General features: G+C 34.3%; 2 protein-coding genes across 2 annotated transcripts; both read right to left on the bottom strand.

Annotated features, from left to right (window-relative positions):
* Positions 1 to 13,611: 13,611 nt before the first annotated feature.
* On the bottom strand, positions 13,612 to 16,135 carry LOC133819927 (1-aminocyclopropane-1-carboxylate oxidase homolog 3-like). Its single transcript, XM_062253313.1, has 3 exons — positions 15,527 to 16,135; positions 14,582 to 14,903; positions 13,612 to 14,059 (listed from the first exon to the last, which is right to left on the bottom strand). The coding sequence occupies exons 1-3, from the start codon at positions 16,057 to 16,059 to the stop codon at positions 13,796 to 13,798; spliced, it is 1,119 nt and encodes a 372-aa protein (XP_062109297.1). The 5' UTR covers positions 16,060 to 16,135; the 3' UTR covers positions 13,612 to 13,795.
* A 1,260-nt stretch (positions 16,136 to 17,395) lies between these two features.
* On the bottom strand, positions 17,396 to 19,050 carry LOC133819932 (1-aminocyclopropane-1-carboxylate oxidase homolog 1-like). Its single transcript, XM_062253318.1, has 3 exons — positions 18,362 to 19,050; positions 17,966 to 18,287; positions 17,396 to 17,863 (listed from the first exon to the last, which is right to left on the bottom strand). Exons 1-3 carry the CDS (start codon positions 18,871 to 18,873, stop codon positions 17,603 to 17,605), a joined length of 1,095 nt encoding a protein of 364 aa, XP_062109302.1. The 5' UTR covers positions 18,874 to 19,050; the 3' UTR covers positions 17,396 to 17,602.
* Between the last annotated feature and the right edge of the window lie 945 nt (positions 19,051 to 19,995).

Raw genomic sequence — 19,995 nt, 5'->3', positions numbered from 1 at the left:
AAAAATATATTATTGTACACTCCATTAATTTTTTTTATACGCTTTGAAAATATTACCTAGTCTTTAGCATTGTAAATTATTTAAAAATTTTAAATAATATATTCTAAATAACTATAATATACGCACTCATAACAAAATTATTTACAGATAAAAACAGTACACTGCCACACAAATTTAAAAAAAAAAAAAACATAAGGAAGAAGATATTGTACTCAATGTATATTTGTGGGGCATTAAATTACTAAATTATTATGTTAATTAAAAAAAAGACTAAAGAATTAATTATTATAATTATTGTTATTTCATTTTCACCTTATTTATTATAGTAATAATAATTTAGACATATACTAACTCTTTCTCGGGAAAAACCAAATAGAAAGCGACCCATTTTTCATTATTCATTATTCGCAAATGGCAATGGCATGGCTTTCACACACAGTAACAATCTCTGAACGCTCTTCCAACCCCAACTCCCCAACCCACGTACACATATGAGAGAGAGAGAGAAGTGAAGGAGAGATAGAGAGTAGAAAGAGCTGCAATGTTGCAGGTCTTCTTGCAGAGCTGTGGCAGATTGTTTTTTAACTTTATTCATGAAAATAATTCTCACTCTTTCTCACTCTTTTTACGTTTCTCTCTCTCTAGTTGTTACTGTTGTATTTAGAGGTCTATATGTGCCAGAAGAAGGACGATGTGATTGAACAAAAAAAAGGTGATATCTTTATTGGTGGTATGTGATCAAACATCATGAGGGTGTGAGACAGAGTAGAGGAGTTCTTCGTCACCGGTTTACAGTTGTAAGGTCGGGCAGTGTAGTAGAAGGAAGAAGAAGAACGTTTTCTCTTCTGTTTTCTGTTCTGGGTTTGTGCGAGCTGGATGTGTTTCGAACTGGGTTCTGAACTTTTCTTCTTTGAGCTGGTTTTCTTCTCTGTTTCGAAGTGGTGAAAGGGTCGTTTAATGAGGTTTTGGAGAAGTTGGCTTTGAATGAGCTTTGATTGGTGGAAAGTTATGGCATTTCGTGTTGGGTTTGTTCTTTTGGCTTTTCTCGCTTGTGTGGCCCTAGGTAGTACAGTGGATTCTGATGACGGTGAGTTGTTGTTGTTTTCGTATGTTTCCTGAGGATTTTGCTCTGATTGTTTCTCGGGAAAATGCATGAGAAGAAGATTGAACCCAAGAAAGATGGTGTCTTTATGTGTTTTGAAACTAAGCACATTGTGAAATGTAGCTCTCAAATTTGTTTTCTTTAACTTTTGCTCTGTTTTGAACTCACCCACCTTTGAAAACCTGTCTTCTTCACTTGTTTCAAATAACAAACCAGAAGCAGGCTCATCATCAGTAGCTAGGCTTGTCTTGTCTGGTTGTGATACTCAAATTTACGGTTCTTTTTTAATAATGGAGCAACACTTCTGGAGATTAAGAAATCGTTTAGGGATGTGGATAATGTTTTGTATGACTGTTCAGTGTTTTGAAAAACAACCGGTTAAGTTAATTGGACCTATTCCTTCAACCTTGTCTCAGATTCCCAACTTGAAAGTTTTGTAAGTGTAGGAATTTTACTGTAATAACCCTACACCAAACAAATATTCAATCGGTAGTTTCAAAGTCAAAAGAGACCTTTAACACCTCTGCCTTTTTGACCAAGTGTCAAAGGCAAAACGACACAGTTTCTTATGTATCAGATATAAACCAAAACAAATCAATCAGAAATTAAAGAACCCATTTTCTATTGTAACCCGAACCCTAGCAGACCAATATCCCTAAGATCCCCAAACTGAAACTCAGTCCCAAAAACCAGAGATGAAACCTACGAAAATTAATCAACCCAGAGAAATATTCAGTAAGCTTAGTTCAATCAAAACCCAACAAACAGAAATGAGATATAGAGAATAATAATAATACTCAAAGGGCTCAATGAGAAGGGATTACCTTGTCGATTCTTCTGTGACTTGGAATCCATTGCCAAAACCTTGTAACACCAACTTCATAGTGAAGATCCGAGCTTTCCATCTGAGGAGCAGCTCAACGAGGATGTAACCCAGTTTATGGGCGAACCTCGAAAAATTCTGGGTGTTTTCTTCTCTATTTCTCATTTCTGTTTGTTGGGTTTTGATTGAACTAAGCTTACTGAATATTTCTCTGGGTTGATTACTTTTCGTGGGTTTCATCTCTGGTTTTTGGGACTGAGTTTCAGTTTGGGGATCTTAGGGATATTGGTCTGCTAGGGTTCGGGTTACAATAGAAAAGGGGGTTCTTTAATTTCAGATTGATTTGTTTTGGTTTATATCTGATACATAAGAAACTGTGTCGTTTTGCCTTTGACTCTTGGTCAAAAAGGCAGAGGTGTTAAAAGTCTCTTTTGACCTTGAAACTACTGATTGAATATTTGTTTGGTGTAGGGTTATTACAGTAAAATTCCTACAGTGGTATCAGAGCCAGGTTCTGGCTAGAAGGAGCAACAAAAATTCACATCAGGGAGAAGAACACCAAAATCAAATCTGGAAGGAGATAGCATAGCAGAACCCATTCAAGATCCTGAAGAAGTTCAAGAAGAATTTGTGGATATACCACTGACTGAACCTACTGAACTCCCTAATATTTTTCTTGATTCAGTTTTAAATAACACGAGTATATTAAGGTTGACATTGACAAATTCGATGGTTCTGGTGATTACAGGATTTGGAGAAGAAAAATTAGATCGCTGTTGGCTCAACAGAAGCTATTGAGGGTATTAGAAGACCCAATCGAATGGCCTGAGAATACTTCTAAAATCCAACAGGAAGAGCTGCTGGAAACAGCCACTGGTATTATCATCTTCAACTTATCAGATGCAATCATTAGACTGGTTGACAAAGAAGAAACACCAGCCAAGATTTGGAAGAAGTTGGAGGAGCAATTCCAACAAAAATCTCTTACAAACAAGATTTTCTTGAAGGAAAGGATCTTTGGGTACAAGATGAACCATTCCAAGACTCTTGACCAGAATCTTGATGAGTTCTTGAGAATGCACATTGAGCTTGCAAACTCAGGAGAGAATGAGGCTTTGAGTGATGAAAATTAAGCTATTATCATCCTCAACTCATTGCCCGAATCATATAGAGAAGTGAAGACAGCAATAAAATATGGGAGGACAGAGATAACTCTTGAAGAAGTTATTTCTGCCTTGAAGTCAAAGGACCTAGAAATGAAGTCTGAAAAATCTGGGAGCTTAAGTGGAGAACTGAACTTAAGTCGTGGAAGACCATCTCAAAGGAAACCTTGGCAAAACAGGGGTAGAAGTCACAGCCGTGGACATCACAAGGATAACCACAACCGTGACAAAAGCAGATCACACTCAAAGGGCCCAAGTGATCCTAAAGGCTGCTACAACTGTGGAAAACCTGGGCATTTCAAGAGAGATTGCTATTTCTTGAAAAAGAATAATAGAAACAAACATGAGGGACAGGGAGACTCTAACAACTCTTTATCATTTTCATCAAACAATAAACATGAATTTCAAAATGCTAATTTGAGTGATGGATATGAGAGTGGGGAAGTCTATGTAGCCTCATCATCTTTTAAAGATGATTGTACTTTCCATATGACTAATAATAAACATTTGTTGACTGATTTCAAGGATTCAACAAAAGGGAAAGTGATCCTAGGAAACAACCAATACTGCAATATAGAAGGCTCGGGTTCAGTGAACTTCAGAATGTTTGATGGAGTTATTAGAACCCTAAGTGGAGTGAGGTATGTTCCAAATCTGTTCAGAAATCTTATTTCACTAAGTGTGCTTGATGATAGGAAGGTGGAAAGCAAAATCAAGGAAGGGCAAATCAAACTGTGCAAAGGATCTACGGTGATTATGAAGGGAGTCAAGAAAGAAGGCCTATACTATTTAATAGGTGAACCAGTTGGAAAAAGTCACAATACAGTTACAGAACCACCAGAAGACTCAAAGGCAATACTTTGGCACAGAAGACTAGGCCACATTAGTGAAAGAGGACTACAGATTGTGAGTGACCAGCAACTATTGGGAAAGGACAAAGTTAGTAAAGTGAATTTCTGTGAGTATTGTGTACTTGGGAAACATCATAGGCTCAAATTCAAAATAGGTACACACAAAACTAAAGCTATACTAGAGTATATTCATTCTGATTTATGGGGTCCAGAAAAAACTGCTACACATGGGGGTAACACTTATTTCATGTCTATAGTAGATGATTTCTCTAGAAAAGTGTGGCTGGTTTTGCTTAAACATAAAAATGAGGCCTTTTGGGAAGGTGCCCAAAAACAAATCCGTGAGGGCTTAGGCCTAAAGCGGACAATATCATACTAATGGGGAAATAGATAGTGTCCGACGGTCCTTACAGTAAGTTTCTTATTCCATGGTTCAAGAGACTTGGCACAAAATAATCTCAGTGGGGAAATACCAAGGCTTATATACTGGAATGAAGTTCTGCAATATCTGTGAGTGTATCAGTTGTTAAAGTTTCTTTAGTGGCCGTGTGATTTCATTTTTATTCTGTAATTAAATGATGTTTTCGCGGCTGTCTTAGTGGTTTACGAGGGAACAACTTGGTGGGTACTCTTTCCCCCGATGTTTGCCAGTTAACTGTGTTGTGGTATTTGTAAGTCTTATCCAATTCTCAAATCCTGTGACACCTATAAAGACTCTAGCTTACGAGGTATATTTTGTATGGCTAATATTCCATCTTCTCCTTATTGCAGTGATGTGAGGAACAACAGTTTAACTGGTAGTATTCCTCAGAATATAGGGAACTGCACTGCCTTCCAAGTCTTGTATGTATTTCACCTGACTTGACAGATCAAATTTCTATAAATGTTTAGAAACTGTGGTTTATTGTGTATTTTTTATTCTTTGCCTGGCAGGGACTTTGTCTTATAACCAGCTGACCGGGGAGATTCCGTTCAATATTGGGTTTCTGCAAGTAGCCACATTGTATGTGCTCGTAGTATCTGTTTTATTGCTTGTTATTTATAATGTTTCTATCTATTTGATTTAACATTATTCTCGTCTTTTTGGAATTTTACTTGCTAGATCATTGCAAGGTAATAAACTCTCCGGGCATGTACCTTCTGTGATCGGCTCGATGCAGGCACTTGCTGTGGAATTATTACCATCACTACTGCCTTTGGCACTCGATATTTCTTCTATTGTCTCATGTTTGTGTGGTTTTTTATCTTATGGTCCAACCAGAGATTTGAGCAGCAACGTTAAGTGGACCAATCCCTCCTATTCTGGGAAATTTGACATACACTGAGAAATTATAAGTCATGCTTTGACACTTGTGCAATATGCCATTTTAGTTATGCTTTGTCCTTCATGTTATTTGGTTATAATTTATTTACTTGTTTGAGTCCTAGACAGTAGACAAACAAAGAAATGAATTAACTTATGTATATACACTTGTATTGATTATGACTTAATTATATTAAAACATCACAGGTATTTGCATAGCAATAAGTTGACTGGATCAAATCCTCCAGAGCTTGGGAACATGACAAAGCTTCATTACTTGCATGCAGACTCTTCTCCCTTCCATGTTTTTTCTAGGCTATTATTATATAATATTCGATGTTGTTACGTTTGAATTCATTTCAAGCAAAGAAGAGAAAAGAAAATGAAAGCCAATTGATTCTGTTTTCTATAGCACCTAATTCTGTCTTGTTGAATATACCTGATCACTCTTGCAAATGTAAAGATTCATGTTTTGTTTTCTTTTTTTTTTCAGGGAATTGAATGATAACCATCTTTCAGGGCATATTCCAGCTGAGCTTGGTAGCTTACCAATTTGTTTGACCTGTAAGTTTTCTTACTATGAATTTAGAAGTAAAATAAAAAATATATATTTTGATGAGGTATTTTAAAGAATGGAGTACATCACACATCCATTAAGAGTACATTAATAAGCATCAAATAACCGAGATATATTCTTATTGGTTTCGATATTTGTAGGTAATTCAAGCAATGAGGAGAACAGAAAATATCAAAAGGAAGCTGTTTGGTCAAAGTATTCTGATCAAGTTGATGTGGGAGATGTTTCTGAAGCAAAGGTGGGTTCTGTGGAGGATTATGGTGCATTTGTTGACTCACGATTTCCCGATAGTAGTATTTTTTTTCCTATAACATCTAACAACTAATTTGAAATTCACAAATGTTCAATATTTTCTGGGGGGCTGATTTAGACAAATCTGTTTAACAATGCCGAAACAGGTCTTTATCATCTCCCTGGACTAGTGCAGGAGGTAAGAGATATTCTTTGGGAGGATGATGAGGCAAGGGTGGGAGTTCTTGGTATTGGTATCGATAGGTAATCTATTGTTGTTCTATACATGATTATGCACCAGGGAAAGATTTTATCTTCTATGATTTGAATGCACAACTAAAAATTTCCAAGGATTAATTTTAAATTTATCATATTTTTCACAAATTTCTCAAAGAAATAAGAGATAAGAGATGAATAAATTAAAAAAAACTCTTATACACCATTTTTTTTAAATAAAAATATTTCTAATGATTTGTGTGTTCCCCTGAAAGACTTAATTTAAACATATACAAATATATTTGTATATTTAAACATATCACAAGCTTTGCTTCCAATTTCAGTAGTTCTGTTAGTGAGTAAAAGTGTGACCCTTGATTTATATGGTGGAAGTATGAGTGATACAATTACTAGTATTTGATCTTACTACCTTTATTAGATCAAAGTCAATCCATTGGTTTATTTAACTAAGATATTTCATTCATTTACTTTAGTATTATTTGTCTTTGAAAAATTAGTTATGAATTGGGGTATTGTGTTATTTTATTTGTAGATTTTTTTAAGAGTATATATATTTTTAGACTCTATATTTGGTCTCATTACTTGTTTGGAGATTGTATTTTGACAAATTAATTTTTGAATCATGTATTTTATAAAATAGTTAAAATAGAATTCTAAACCCGATTTTGATTAATATTTTCTCAACTAAAATCACAAATAATTTACTAAATTAACAATTCAAAATAAAAATAAAATCATTATGCTTAAAAATTATATTGTTATATTCAATTTGTTTTTCGTCAAAGTTGAATTTAATATTCTATTTTACAAAATATAGGGTTCAAAAAATAATTTGTTAAAAAATGCAAGGTTCAAACAAGTAATAAGATAAAACGCAAAATCTAAAAATATATAAATATATAGGTATATAGGTATGTGTATAAATATACATGTGTATTAAAACATATCTATCTATTTGTTCTTATATTTGGTTAAGGAGATTGGAGAAGTTTTGCTTGGGATTTAATCAATTTGTCTCATTCTACTCTCTTCTCTCTTTCTGCGTTTTCTCCTCTCTCAAAATGACTAGGGAAATCTTGCCCCTTAAGCTAATTAATTTGTATATGTACCTAGATGATTCTACTCTTTTTTCCCGCTCTTGGCTTTCAGCATCATTCCTCCCTACTCTTTTTCTGCTCAAAACCATAATCTTTTCAATGTCCAAAAGCTCAACCATTCGCACCGTCACCAAACTGCTGAAAAAGGCTTGGAAGGCTGCCGTTTGACGACTCCCTGAGCCTACACCCCAGCCCGATCCTACCCCTCCCCCTCCCTATTATCATTTTGTAAAAAAACTCCGGGGACTATGAGAAGAGAGTTTTTTCGTAGAATGCTCCAAATTTGTCGGCAATGACGGCACAATTGTCAGTGGGAAAATGCACCCTCTGTTGCGATGAAGTTGAGCTCGGACAGATGATGGTGAAGTTTATCAGCTGTGAGCATGTTTGTCATGCTGGATGTATTGTCGAATAAGCAAAACTATGTCCCGGTTACAGAGAGAACTCTTGTGAGGAGGAGGGGATAAGAGCTATATAAGTATATAAGTATATATAAATATATATAAATCGGTTCTGAGTAAGTATTTTCCTTTTGTGTAAGTATATGTATATATATATAAATTGGTTCTATTTTTCTTTTGTGTACATACATTAATCTAAATAAAAATATTTCTTCAGCGTTTTCTTTTCTCCTCTCTCTCACTCGTCTCTCTCTCACTCGTGTCTCTCTGGTTTTCTCCTCTCTCTCTCTCAAAATGACGAGGGGAATCTTGCCCTTTAAGTAATTAATTTGTATATATACCCCTCTCGGCTTTCAGCCTCATTCACCCTCTCGTTTTTTGGTTCCCATTGGGTTTACCTTGTTTACAGTCCTCTTAAATAACATCAACACACCAGAGCTCTGTCTTGTCTCTCTCTATTCTTTTTCTCCATCCTCCTTTCAATGTCTAAAATCTCAACCCTTCGCACCGTCACCGAGATGTTGAAAAAAGCTTGGAAAATTGTCGTTCGAAGACTCTCTGCCCCAGCCCGAACCTCCCTCTCCCTACCCCTCCCTCCCCTTATTGTAAAAATACTCCAGAGAGTCTTTCCGAATAATGCTCCAAATCTGTCCGCAATGACGGCACAATTGCCAGTCATAAAATGCTCAATCTGTTCCGAACAAGTTGAGCTCGGACAGATGGTGAAGTTTATCAGCTGTGAGCATGTTTGTCATGCTGGATGTTTTGCCGAATGTGCAAAACTATTTCCCGGTTGCAGAGGGAGCTCGTGCGAGGAGGGGATAAGAGCTATATAAGTATATAGGTATATATATATAAGTCTGTTCTAAGCATGTATTTTCCTTTTGTGTAGATATATGTATATATATATATAAATGGGTTCTATTTTTCTTTTGTGTAGGTATATGTGTATATATATATATATCGGTTTCCTGTTGTGTTATATATATATACACATATACCTACACAAAAGGAAAATAGAACCCATTTATATATATATACATATGCCTACACAAAAGGAAAATACATGCTTAGAACTGACTTATATATATATACTTATATAGCTCTTATCCCCTCCTCGCACGAGCTCCCTCTGCAACCGGGACATAGTTTTGCCCATTCGGCAAAACATCCAGCATGACAAACATGCTCACAGCTGATAAACTTCACCATCATCTGTCCGAGCTCAACTTGTTCGGAACAGATGGAGCATTTTCCAACTGGCAATTGTGCCGTCATTGCGGACAGATTTGGAGCATTATTTGGAAAGACTCTGGAGTTTTTTTACAATAGGGGTAGGGAGAGGGAGGTTCGGGCTGGGGCAGAGAGTCTTCGAACGACAGTTTTCTAAGCTTTTTTCAACATCTTGGTGACGGTGCGAAGGGTTGAGGTTTTAGACATTGAAAGGAGAATTTGAGTAGGGAGAGACAAGACAGAGCTCTGGTGTGTTGATGTTATTCAAGAGGATTGTAAACAAGGTAAATTTAATGAGAACCAAAAAACGGGAGGGTGAATGAGGCTGAAAGCCGAGAGGGATATATATACAAAGTAATTGCTTAAGGGATAAAATTGTTCTCGTCATTTTGAGAGAGGAGAAAACCAGAGACACGAGTGAAAGAGAGGAGAAAATCACTCTCGATTAAAGAAAGTTGTTGTGTTTATAGACATATATATGTAAGACCATCCAATCCAATCCATAGAATAATTACTCTTTTATTGTCTGTCATTGAGAACTTGGAGACCACCAATGTCATCTCATCTTGAAGTAAAACAGTGAGGAAGTCAACATCATCAGCATGTTTGGTTGCTCCAAAGTCAGAAGATTTGCCTGAGGCATGCCGGTACGCACACAGATATATCTATGTATTTTTAGTTACATAGAACAGTGAGGAAGTCAGATTCTGGAGAATCCCAGTTGAGTATTCCAGTTATAGACCTGGGAAGCCTTACTATTGATTCAATAACTCAGAGGAAGGAAATTGTTGATAGAGTAAAGGAGGCATCTGAGACTTGGGGCTTCTTCAAAATTGCCAACCATGGAATCCCTGAGAGTGTTCTTGAGGAGATGAAAAAAAAATAAAAAAAAAGAAGAAGAAAATCCCACCTGGAGAAGGTAGGTTCATTTCATAAATATATATATATATATATAACAAGAAAAAGAACGAAAATCAGTGATTGATATTAGTTTTCCAATCTTTTCTCAAGATGTTCAGACATACAAATTTACTTCTTTTAAACTCCAAATTAATAGATTACATACTTAAGAAGTCATCCTTATACCAGAAGAGCATGAATATATATCATTTTCATAAATATATATATATATATATATATATATCATCTTAAGAAAAGAGAGCAAGCCAAGAACACAAATATTCACAAAAAGAACCATTATATCTTAAAAAAACAATTAAATTGAGGGCATAAAAGGTATGTAGTAGTGGTTAAGCAAAAGAAATCCCATGCATTCATTTTGATCAGAATAAATGGAGAAAAGAATAATTCATAACATTCATAAGCCAAAACCTAAATCACAATTAAATTGATTGTCATAATAGTGAAACACATGTCCTTGCCGACACACAGAAAGACCATAGGCAAAACACGTACAAAGCTTGCTTAAAATCAGAAATTGAGAGCCAAAATCCTTACCATCATCTAAAGGCGATTGCTGCAACATCCACTCCCAAGAATTTTGATGTCTTCCATTATCTATTTCACCACAAAAACCTTGCATGTCACAGCAAGTCTAATTAACATGTCTCATGTAAAAAAAAGTTTAGGATATATTTTTTTTTTTTAAAAATGCAAGGAGAAGACATGGTGAGCAATACTCAGAATTATACATAGTTATAGATTGGTTTGTCTGTCCTGCATCAACCAGAAAGCAAAGGAAACAAAATTAAATAACAAGCTTAAAAAATCTTAGAGCATGAATATACTCTAAACAACTTACCATAATTGTAGTCTCAGATAAAACTCTCGAGGTCAAAGCACATCAAGCCAAGACTATTTACTGTTCCTAAGAGATTTTGCAGAAACTGCTAAGGAATTCCACTGCCTTAATTTGATTGGACCTGAAATTGTTTAATTAAAACTGCTGAGGATTTTTCATAACATGCACATTCGGAGAATAATTAAAGCAGTAAAAATAATCCTCACCTCTTGCATTCCCTAATAAACAAGAGGATATATAATACTACCCAAGCCAAAATAGACTCTCAAAACTGCATGAAAGAATTTATGTAACATAAGGATCTATGGATATGATTCTAAAATTTCGAAAGAAACTTTTATAAAATACACACATGAAAACTAAGAGTGCAATTTCACCTATCATAACACAAAACAAATAGTCAACAACTGAGAAAGAACTTGATCCTGAGCTTACCTTCTCTAGGAAATGCTTTACTATTTAGTTATATTTAGCAACCATGAAAATCCCATAACAACTCCTCCTGAATAGAGAAGAGAAGGTTGGTGGACTGTGAATGGTGATAATAGTGTATCTTGAATAGCTTTGTCAAACAAAAAAAGAAACACACTGTCAAGAAGAATTGGAGAAAAATAAATCATTTAAAATAAGTTTCAAGAAAACAGGGCAGCAACAGCAACTGCTCACATCATTCGAATACAATTAAGCCAATTTTAATTTTAGAATCTGAAAAATTTGTTTGTGGTGGCAAGAGTTCAAATTTAGAGTATAAAGATATTTAATAAACTTACCATAATTGTTGTCTCAATACAGCTCTTGAGGCCAACAGAGTTTAACTTTCATATGTGCACATCAAGCCAAGACTATCTAATGCTGCTAAGATTATGCAGAAACTGCTAAAGATTTCTACTGCCTTAATTTGATCAGACCTGAAATGGTTTTAATTGATTGATATAGCATAAAGCATTGTTCTAGAATAAGAACATTGTAGACCTGGGAAGCCTAACTGCTGATTCAATAACTCAGAGGAGGCATGGAATCCCTGAGTGTTCTTGAGGAGATGAAAAGTGGAAGTGGGGCTCTTCATTTTTATGAGCAAGATAATGAAAAGAAGAAAGAGTTTTACACTAGGGATGTCACCAAAAAGTTTGTTTATAATAGCAATTTTTATCTGTTTCATACTTCAGCTGCTAACTGGAGGGACTCCTTTTTCAGCTATATGGCTCCTAATCCTCCAAAGCCAGACAATTTGCCTGAGGCATGCTGATGCTGGTACACACACAGATATATCTATCTATATATTTTTAGTTATATAGATCTTATTCATTAATTCAAGTTCCATTTGTATGATTCATTGCATTGATATTCTTTTAGGAATGAGATGATAGTGTACACAAAAGAAGTAATGAAACTAGGCTGTCTTCTGTTTGAATTGTTGTCCGAGGCTTTGGGGCTTGATTCAAGCCACCTTAAGAAGATGGAATGTGATGAGTGATGAGGGACTGCTATTTGCAAGTCGTTACTATCCTCCATCTCCTGAGCCAGAACTAACCATGGGAATAGGCAACTATTCTTATAATGATTTCCTTACTGTACTTCTACAAGACCACATTGGAGGTCTCCAAGTCTTGCATGAGAATAATTGGCTTGAGGTTCCATCAGTTCCTGGAGCCTTAGTTGTCAATATTGGAGATCTTCTGTTAGTGAGTTTTATTACTTTGAACTTGTTGGAGTTGTTTGACATGCTTTTCTTAATTCTTGTATTCCTCATTTGGATTGAAACTTTGCAGCTTATAACAAATGATAAGTTCAAAAGTGTAAAACCACAGAGTGGTGGCGAAACATAAAGGGCCAAGAGTATCAGTGGCATGCTTTTTCATCCCTCTTCAAGATTTTATGGCATTGATAATCCTCATCTGAAGATAATCCTCCAATCTATAGAGAAACTACAGTGCTCGAGTATGTTTCTTACCTTGCCACACATGGCATCGATAGCCCACTTCAATGCTTTAGGCTTTAAGCTTGGATATGCTGCTTTGATGAAGCTTCTCCACTTCAACAATATTAGCTGCAACTAATCATTTGGCCATGTTTTGGAGGATAATAAATGGACTTTTCTTGTTGTTCAGTGCTGCAAACACTCTAGCTAACACCGTTTTCAGCACAATGCAAGATGGATTTTAGTGTGGGAAAGTTTGTAGGCAGAAAAAATTGCTGTTATTACTTGTTACAACCATATACAAGTGAATGTTAGTTAGGATGGTCTAATGTAATGGTGATTTAGATCTTTCCATTCACGCATTTAAAAGACTAGTGGAATCTAATTCTACAACTTTGATCTGTTTTTAATAGTGATAAAAGTTACAAATGAAGGATATATATATTATGCATACAATTATTGCCAATTTAGATAGTAGCCTCAACTATTATCTTTACTTATTTCTGGACCTTGAGTTATTGGTGTTTATCTGTAATGGGCAGATACAATCTTGGCCACAATTGCTACCAAGCTAGCCTTTTCTTCATTTTTTTTATGGAGAAAGGCAGCCACATGGAGAATTTTCTGATTGGTTGCATTCAAATATAAAAACAAATAAATAGATATATACTACTTCTAATTCAGACATGCATTTTCTATAATACAATTTGGTTTGGTGGACCAAGGTTTTGAATAGAGAAACATCAAAGCAAAGGACCATTTAATTGTGTATCATAACTACTACTCCTGACATCATTTTCATGACATTTCAATTCATTTAGTCCCTCAAATGACCAACTCCAAAACTAATTTGGAAAATGAGTTAGAGTGCCAAACTTTAAGGGTTCTATGTATCACAGACCATCCCAGCTCAAAAAGAGAATAATATATATGTTTATTTATAAAAGTAATAGCGGTTATGACAGGGCATATCATCATCAAAGTACACAATAATTTCATCAACAATAAGACAGCACAATTCAGTACATAATCATATCATTGATTATTCGATTTTATTTAGTCTAGAAGCCATTTGTAACACTAAGTCTCAACCTTCATCATTCTGTTTTGGTGAGCTTGAAGTGATCCAAGAGCCTAGTCCCATCAAGGCCTTTTGTACCAAAATAAGCAATATAGTCCTTCACAGTAGTTTCTCTGTACTTTGGGGGGTTATTTTCTGATAACAACTCCTTAATGGGTCCATACAGTTTTGAGGTTGGAATTACACCTGTGCAAAAAAAGCTTGCAATAGATATTCTGGGACCCAAATGGCTCGCCAAAACTCGATGCTCAACACTTTTGAATCTGTCATTTGTTATAAGCTGAACAAAATGAAAAACAAATCAAAAAACTGATTTGAGAACACATTGGTAAAGAAAGAAACTTTTGTATTAAAAACTCTTTTGTGAGAGTGCTAAATAGATATCTGATTCATTGATATGCAAACTTGTAGGAATTGGTTCAGTCAGCTATGCTGACCTGTTCATTTCAGTTACTAACAGCAACTGTTTTACTCTTCCTAGTAAATGTTAGTTAAGTATAGTTGTCTATAAATAGACATTACATTGTACATGTTATTTTTAATGTCAATGTACATTGTATTACCTCTATAATATTGTAGACAAACTGATATAGAAGGCTTTCAAGATTGTAATGTGGATTGATATTCAGCAATAAAGAAAGTGGCTATTTCATTAAAATTCTCTTCTTCTTCTCACCTCTGTTCTTTAATTTTCTCTGTCTAAAGTTCTATCAGATTGATCTTGAGCTATTTGATCAATTGTATTTGATTAAGGATTTACAACAAAACTACTATGCTATAACAGATAATTAAGGGTAGTTACCTGAAGAAGATCTCCAATATTTACCACTAGAGCTCCAGGTTGATGGGGAACATCAATCCATTTATTGTCAATGAGAACTTGTAGACCACCAATGTCATCTTGAAGCAGCACAGTAAGGAAGTCCATATCAGCATGCTTGGTTGCTCCCATAGTTAGTTCTGGCTGCGGGCATGGTGGATAGTAATGGCAAAAGAATAGTTGACCTTCTGCGCAATCTATGTTGTTCAAGTGATTTGGATTCAGCCCGAGAGCCTCAGAGATCAACTCGAATAGAAAAATCCCTACTTTCATTACTTGCTTCGAGTACTCCACAAGTATGTCTCTACAAACCAAAAAGAAACCAAAAGCAATGTTATTCAATCAATAAGAAGGTTATTCTTAGCTAAACCAAACTTAATTTTATTCTTAACACAGTACAACTAGAGAAGTGAAACTTTTTTCGAATCAACTCATACAAATATCTATTAATACCAAGAAAAAACAAAACTAGTTTTGTTACAAATTCATAAAAATAAAACGAGATTCACAAGGCCATATATACACATATATATAGGAGAATTCGCTTCACTTTAAGCGCTACTGGTGGGGCTTTCAGTGTTCTCGACCCGTGGACAGTTTTCGTCACGATTTTTTTATATGATCGTGTATATTGTAACTATTTAGAGCATCCTGCAAATTTTTAGAAAATTCCGAATAGTTTAGAGTACCAAAAACTAAGTTCAAACATATTATTGCACACGTGACTAATTTTTTTTTATCTACGTGGAAAACAACATATTTGAACCAGTTTTCGGTACTGTAAACTATTCGTAATTTTCTTAAAATTTGCAAGATATTCTAAATAGCTACAATATACATGGTCATACAAAAAAATCGCTCTGAAAACCGATCACAGGTCAAGAAGAGATTCACACCGATAGGGGTTAAAGTGAAATATATATATACCTGCATACAAGGGGTAAGTCTTCTGGTTTAGCAGGGTCAGGAGCCATTCGATAAGTAAACGTATCCCTCCAATCAGCAGATGGAGAGGTATACAGACTATTGTTGGTGTTATAGACCATTGGCTTACTGAAATCTCTGCTATACCACTCTTTCTTCACCTCGTTGTCTTGTTCAAAAAATCTTCTAACACCATCTTTCATTTCCTCCATGACACTTTCTGGAATGCCATGGTTGACAATGTGAAAGAACCCTCCATTTTCAGAAGCTTCTCTCACTCTATCAACAATCTCTCTTCGCCTTAATGAGTCTCCACTGAGACTCCCAAGGTCTATAACTGGAATTCTACTGAACTGGGCATCTCTTAGAACAGGACTGTCATCACATACTGACTTGTGGAAGAAACGAGGAATCTGAGTAATCCCACCATCAACAAGCCCTTTCACTCCAATTTTGGACTCATCAAAAGCTTTAACTTCACTTGCTCTATCATAATCACCCTTGAAAGAGGCTGCATCTGAGCTTGTCACTGCCATTTTGTTCTCAATTCAAGAGGCTTTGATATCATCCACTTCTCTTACATACAGATTTTGTACTATAAAATGGTCATTCATTGTGACTTTTCAAAGTTGCCTTGCCTGGAATAAAAAGTGGGACTTTGATAAGTCAATGGTCAACAAAATGTCATTTTAGTATTTAAATTAAGGTCACCTTTGTGGAATAATTAACCTCTCTGTCACATGACCAAGTTTTTAATCTAATCAAGTTTAGCATTGATCAAGTTCTGCTAGAAAGCCTTTCAAACTCTATTAAAGACATTTGGCTTTTATGTTGTTCTCTTCTTATTTTAACTTATCTTATTTATTAAGGTCACTAATCAAGTCTTAGCCATTATTTTATTTGACATGTACTATATGACTATTAATTTATTTTTTTAAATGAAAGTATAAATTCAATCCAATTATTATTATTAATTTTAAAATTGTTAAAGTTTTGGTAAAATATTGAAGGGTTCTTTATTTTGTACTTTGTAGCTTGTTTTTTCCCCTCATTTTTACATAGAAACAATGAAACAAAATCTTCTTTTTTTTAGAAAAAAAAAATGAATGCAAGCAAAATAAATACTAAATAACATAAATAATAAGTGAAGAAATAATATTTATTTCTTTGAAGTTAAGGATTTTAGACAAAGCAATGTTTTCAAGACCATTAAAACATATCCACATCTGTAGTTATCTATTCAAAATTAAACATTGTTGTTAAAAGCTTAATATTTAGCTTTTGGTGGAAAGTTTATAAGATAAAAATAACAAGAAAACTATGAGTAAAAGATAAAAATCTGCATAATGTGACAAGGCAAAGTGTGGTGACTATTGAACTTTTTGGCTATGGTTTCTCTGTACTTTGGAGGATTGTCTTCAGTTAACAACTCCTTGATTGGTTCATATGTCATCTGTCCTGAAAATGCAACACAAACTCGGGTACCTTCGCGATTCGCCATTGGATTTAAGCTGGAAAATCCAACAACTGTGTTAGCAGTTAGTTGATTGTTCTTGCTCATGAAACCTCCTTACACCACACTTCATTTCATCCAAAATACTTTGAGGAATCCCATGATTCACACAACTTTGTCCACAATTTCTTGGCCTTCGATCAGTATGTTGATTCCGATTTTGGTGACCCCAGAATCAACAAGCCTTTTAACACCAGCTTTAGTGTCATCAAAAGCCTTGAGCTCTTTTGTTCTGTCATAGTTAAGCTCCATAGCCTCCATTAACAATGAGTATGAAGTTTTTATAGGACAAAGTGATTATATATGCCTTAAATAGATACGTTTTTAACTAACACACAAAAAAAGAAAGAGAGACAGAATCTAGAAACCATTTTGGATAGAGTAGTGATTGAAATACTTCCTAGTACTTTTGTCAGTTATGCAATGCAACTTGAACGGTTTCAATGATTATAAAGATTACATAATTGGTAACATGTTTTATTCAAAAACAGAAAACCACAATAGGATAAGATGTCATGGTATATCATCAGATATACTATCATAACACTCAGTTTCACCCTTCCTCATTACTCTGTTTTATCAAGCTTGAAATGATCCAAGATCTTTCCACCAAGGCCTTTGGCTTTGAAATAAGCACAATAATCTCTCACTGTGGTTTCCTTGTAAATTGGAGGATTGTTTTCTGATAGTAACTCTTTGATGGGTCCATACAGTTTTGAGGTTGGAATCATACCAGTGCAGAAGAAGCTTGCTATAGATACTCTAGGACCTTCATGGCTTGACACAACTCTGTGCTCAACACTTTTGAATCTATCATTTGATATAAGCTGAAAAAAATATAATATATATATACGAGTTAAATCATCAGAAAATGTATTCAAAGCCTTGTTTAATAGAAATTCAGTGGTTACAATAACACAAACACTTGCCTGCAGAAGATCTCCAACATTGATCACTAGAGCTCCTGGCTGAGGCGAAACGCCAATCCATTGATCGTCGTTTAGCACTTGGAGACCACCAATTTGATCTTGAAGAAGCACAGTCAGGAAGTCATTGTCACAGTGGTTGCTTGCTCCCATAGTTAGCTCTGGCTGCGGACATGGTGGATAGTAATGACACAAAACGGCCAATCCTTCTGCGCAATCTATGTCGAACAAGTGATTTGGATTCAGCCCCAGAGCCTCAGAGAACAACTCCAACAACAAAATTCCCACCTTCATTACTTGCTTTGAGTACTCTAAAAGTATTTCTCTGCAAATTCTCATTCAATTTAACTATGCAAAAGAAAACAATGATGAAAAAAGTGAAAGTTGCTACTAAAATACCTGCATACTATAGGCAAGTCCTCTGGTTTTGGAGGGTTAGGAGCCAAATAACACATAAAAGTATCCCTCCAATTGGTTGAAACACCACTATACAAATCAAAGTTGCTGTTATAGGACAGTGGCCTCATGGGATCTCTAGTGTAAAGCTCTTTCTTCACCTCAGTTTCTTGCTCGAAAAATCGTCGAACACCTTCTTTCATCTCCTCCAAAACACTTTCCGAGATTCCATGGTTGATAATTTGGAAGAAGCCGCTACTCTCTGAAGCTTGGCCTATCTTTTCAACAATCTCCTTTCGCTGAATATCGCCTTTGTCAAGACCTTTAAGGTCTATAACTGGAATACTCAGTTGAGTTTCTCCTGAAACTGAACTACTGTTCTTGGTGTAATCATCAGACTTTGGATGATGAAAAATACGAGGAATCTCAGTGATGCCAGCATCAACAAGTCCTTTAACACCAGCTTTAGTTTCGTCAAAAGCTTTAAGCTCAGCTGCTCTATCATATTCTGCCATGGTTTTTCTTTCTTGATCTCAAACTCAAGTGAACTTTGATCAAAGATATCTTATGATAAGTAGATGTTATACTACACAGGCACTTTTGGTCAACTTTGCTGGGAAGAAAATGATAAAGTTTGGATCAAAATCTGAGAGAAAGCTATCAATATCTGCATTTTATATTGCTATATACTTTAACTTGTCCAAATTGTCTGGTCTAAAATATCAACTTTATATAATATTAATGATTTTTCTTAGTCAAAATTATCACTTTCACATCATATTATTGTATCAATTATTGCATCCCTCAACCACTACTTTAGTATGATAGAGATACCTATATTTTATTTTTTAACTTGATTTAAAATTATAGTTTACATAACCAGGCTAGCTAGCTGGGAAAACTAATCAATTTAGCATTGACTTCATATTTCTTCTATATAATAGGTGTGTAGATAACGGAAATTCTTGGTTTTAATGGTTTTTTATTTTTGTAATGTTAACTTTAACGGAATATTATTATATTTAACCGAATATTCTTATATTTAACAGTAGTTTGTAAATACTTAAGTTTAAATAAAATAAAATAAATAATTAAAAAAATTAAAATAGGATATTTTCAAGATATTTACAATAATAATTATTTAAAAATAATAAATAATTAAACAAATTAAAATAAGATATTTTTAAAAAACTAGCAATAAACTTAAATTTAAAATCCACATATAATATTTAATATTGCATTAAATATATAATCTCTTATTGTCACTCTCAAATTAAAAAACTAGAACAAAACATAAACTTAAACAAAAATAAATCAATAAATTATTTAATTAAAATAGGATATTTATTTGAAATTGATCACATTAATATAAATTTAATAAAAATAATTAATAAACTCTATAAATAAAACTAAACAAAATTTTTTGTTTTAATAGTTTTTTATTTTTTAATGTTAACTTTAACGGAATATTATTATATTTAACGGTTGTTTGTAAGCACTTAAACTTAAATAAAATATAATAAATAATTAAAAAAATTAAAAAAAGATATTTTTTTAGATATTTTACAATGATAATTATTTAAAAATAATAAATAATTAAACAAATTAAAATAATATATTTTTTAGATATTTTACAA

The sequence above is a fragment of the Humulus lupulus genome, chromosome 2, assembly GCF_963169125.1.
Source record: "Humulus lupulus chromosome 2, drHumLupu1.1, whole genome shotgun sequence".
Lineage (NCBI taxonomy): Eukaryota > Viridiplantae > Streptophyta > Magnoliopsida > Rosales > Cannabaceae > Humulus > Humulus lupulus.
The sequence above is the reverse complement of the archived record's forward strand: the minus strand, read 5'-3'. Positions and strand labels throughout refer to the sequence as shown.